This window comes from Drosophila ananassae, chromosome 2L (assembly GCF_017639315.1).
Source record: "Drosophila ananassae strain 14024-0371.13 chromosome 2L, ASM1763931v2, whole genome shotgun sequence".
Taxonomy (NCBI): Eukaryota; Metazoa; Arthropoda; class Insecta; order Diptera; family Drosophilidae; genus Drosophila; species Drosophila ananassae.
In genome coordinates this window covers 28,253,540-28,257,328 of record NC_057927.1, presented here as the reverse complement: position 1 = coordinate 28,257,328, position 3,789 = coordinate 28,253,540, and the positions used below count along the sequence as shown (strand labels likewise).

Here is a 3,789-nt window from a genome sequence, read left to right as displayed (position 1 = left end):
TTAGAATGCACAGAAAGTCCCATCCTTCTAACTTGAAAAACAACGAAGTTATAGCATTTCCGATCAATCAGTTAAATGGCAGCAATAAGATATAGTCAGCCGATCCTGAAATTCGACATGAAATTCGACAAATCAGATTGTTTTTCCCAAAATAGAATCTTTACCAAATCCCATCTTTCTAACTTAAAAAAAACCAAAGTTATGCCAATTTCGATCGTTCTATGACAGCTATAGGATATAGTCGGCCGATCCTTATGAAATTGTACATAAGATATTTTGGTCAAATATAACATGTGTGGAAAGTCCCAACCCTCTAACTTAAAAAACACCACAGTTATGGCATTTCCGATCAATCAGTTATATGGAAGCTATAGGATATAGTCGACCGATCCCGGCCGTTCCGACTTATATACTACCTGCAAGGAAAAAAAGGATGTGTGCAAAGTTTCAACTCGATAGCTCCAAAACTGAGAGACTAGTTTGCGTAGACGGACAGACGGACAGACGGACATGCTCATATCGACTCAGAAGGTGATCCTAATCAAGAATATATATATACTTTATAGGGTCGGAGATGTCTCCTTCACTGCGTTGCACACTTTTGACCAAAATTATAATACCCTCTGCAAGGGTATAAATTTACATTTATTTTTTTAGCTCTAAATTAATTCTTATTAAACTGAGAATCTCCAAATTCACGTTTTATTATTTTAAAAGTACATAAACAACTTAAAAAATATGATGGAAGGAAATGTCGCGTGCGACAGTGAATAAAATTGAATTAAAAAAAAACTACTAAATAATTTTAAATGAAACAAAAAGAATTACTAAAATCCAATAATAAATAACGTTTTGAAATTGATTGCAGACAAATTTTCCATCAGGTTTCGCTAAAATCAGCGTTTGAAATGGTTTTTGAAAAAGTAACTTTCAAAAGTAAAGTTTCAAAAGTAAAGTGTTTTGTGTCGCGTGCGACAGACCTAGTTTTTTTTTGAATATTCTAAAAACAAAACTTCTTCCAAAATTAATATTTACACCAATTATACAACTTATTAAGACCTATTAGATTGACTTTTGTAAAAATAAAAAGCAGTCTTGGCACATTGTTTTTTTCCAGTTGGAATGCGTACGAATGTCGCGTTCGACATTAGAGAATTACCCATATGTAATCTAAACGTGCTATCCATTTCTTTGAGTGGAGCCAAAGGTTAAAATCCGGCTAAACGTAATGCCATATATGTTTACTTAAGAACCTAAACGAATCGCATATGTATAAATAAATTAATATGCGAAATTATCCCCAAAGTTAGGGAAATAAGAAAACTAAAAAATAAAGGTTCTACAAGGAAATCTAAAGCGAAATAAAACAAATAAAAGTAAAATCATGTAATCATCGTTAATCAGAGCAGAGCAGAGCAACAATAGGAGCTCATGTTAAATTTAAAGACAAAATAATAATTTAAGGCAATGCTGGCGTGTGCATTTGTGTGCCATTTATTCATCTAGCATCGGATCCTCGGATCGGACATAGTCCTTGTAGCCTGCAATCAGCAATTTGTATTCCTTCAAGCTAAATGAGATGCAGCGCAAATACATATTATGTATGAAAATTTTACAAAACGGGTTTGTTGACCTTACGGACCGAGGCCGAACCTTCTAAGGCACCAATGACAGAAACAAATTTTTAATTTGATAGGTAACCGTTTTTTTCTGGAAAGCAAGTAATACTAACAGCAAATAAAATCATTTGGAAGAGGGTTCTTTAAACTTTTCAAGTGTGACGCGATTTTCTATTGTCGGAGGTATGCGGAAGTTTTTCATTTTGCTGGAAAGTTACAAATGAACGGCTCCGTCCAATAGCATCGTAAAACTCGCCCATTTTACTTAGAAACTGCCCTCCGCCAGCATGACGACAATTGCACCACGCCTCCAACAATATTCCCAGATCGTACGAATTACTAATGTGCTCCAAATGGTCTAAAAAATATACATCAATCCAATAATTTTCTTTTAAATTTAAGAACTTTACTTACATACAACCATTTCCTTAACTTCCCACTCAGCGTCATATCGTTGGCAAAGGAACTTCAGCACTTCCAAAAGCTTGGGAGCCCTTAGGTGGGGCCGGATCCTGTGCTTCGTTACATGTTCATCATCAATCCAAAGGCCCAGGCGACTATGCATTCGCGTAGTGCTATCTTTGATCTTTGCCAGCGAGTCCAAAACCTTCTGCATAATTTGGAGAGGGTTCTGCAGCCGCAGAAACATCTGCTGGATGCGTTTCTCTGTGGAACGAAGTTCGCGTGGCTTGTCAACGTTGTTTAACTGATTTTCAGTTGCAAAGATTCGGGCATTTACGGTGGCAATTTGTTTCATTGTCACTCTCCCTCGTTGAACTAATTTCTGCCACTGCTCCGCCTCTTTCCACACATTGGTTACCATAGTATCCATCTCCATCTTTACCCCAGCTATGTTCATTTTTGGAAAATGTGAAATTGCGCGGTAGAAATCGAAAAATTATTAGTTAAGCTTATGGTGTTGTTAAACGCAAAATTCCACATGTAGGGGTGGAAAGATGTTGCAAGTAAAGCCTACTACGTAAGGACCTACTAGCAAATCCAGCAAACCAGCTGAATTGAATTATAAAAGTACGCGTCAAAAATTGGAATGTAAATGGAACAAAATAGGTGTAAATATAAGGTTTATAAGTTGTTATTTGATCTTCATAGTTTGTTTATTTAGGGCTGCGACAAACTTGATGTAAAAACCATCTTTTTATACCCTTGCCGGGTTCCGTTGCCTGTAATACATTGACGGAATTATCTCCAAGCCTATTAAGTATGTATATATTTCTTCATCAGGACTACGATTTAATAAAAATAAAGTATTTCCGTCCGTCTGTCCATTTTTCCATCTATTTCTATGCATTTTACTTGAAGACAATAATAGCTACAGAGTTGAGATTTTGCACTGACCCCGAAATGCAGGCAGATACGGTTGAAGATTTTTCAGATCTGACAACTATATCATACAGCTACTATAGGAACTATCGGGTCAACTTCTTATTGCTTAAGATTACTTGCGATTTGATAAATTGAATTGTAAACAATAGTTTTTTAGGATCGGCCGAGTACTGCGTTGAGAGTTGCACACTCTACCCACTCAACCATTTAAGCTTTAGTAAACTGTCTGAAATTTAGGAAACACTGTACGCGTATAATAGCTTCGAGTGTGAGCAAATTTAGCTTTTTTTCTCGTTAAAAAATTAGAAAGTGAGGAATTAGAAAAATATTTCGCGAATATGTTTTATAATATACTTTATTCACAATTGAGGTATTTAAAATATAATATTAAACTTCTCCTCAAACAAATTTTTAGCAAGTTAAAGCTTAAATGCAGTACTCTATTGCTCAAAAAGCCAATCTGATTGAGATTCTTCGGTATCGTTTACTAATTCTGTTCTAGGTATTCTTGGTTGGATAGGTCGAGGTCTATTTTCGGCAGGAGACTTTTTTGAGCTATGGATGCCAAATTCATTTGGAAAGTGGTCCTTGTGACGGTTAAGGTGAAGCGTGAAAGGAGATTTCTGATACTGAAGCATTTTGCTCTCAAATTGTCGTCTCTCGGCCATACGTCCCTGTAATTCAGTCCTATCAGCCAGAGCCTGTGACTGTAAAGGATCTATGGAATTCATCAAACTTCTTTCCTTTCCTGCAGCACGTCGATTGTATTTATCCATTAGCTCGTCATAATCGCGAATTTTCTTATCGTCCACTACCCGCGGTCCAG

At 36.3% G+C, this 3,789-nt stretch overlaps 1 protein-coding gene across 1 annotated transcript; it reads right to left on the bottom strand.

Moving 5' to 3' along the window:
- Nucleotides 1-1,677: 1,677 nt before the first annotated feature.
- Nucleotides 1,678-2,684, bottom strand: LOC6502722. The gene is made up of 2 exons (XM_001964329.4): nucleotides 2,034-2,684; nucleotides 1,678-1,977 (listed from the first exon to the last, which is right to left on the bottom strand). Exons 1-2 carry the CDS (start codon nucleotides 2,476-2,478, stop codon nucleotides 1,772-1,774), a joined length of 651 nt encoding a protein of 216 aa, XP_001964365.2. The 5' UTR covers nucleotides 2,479-2,684; the 3' UTR covers nucleotides 1,678-1,771.
- Nucleotides 2,685-3,789: the final 1,105 nt, after the last annotated feature.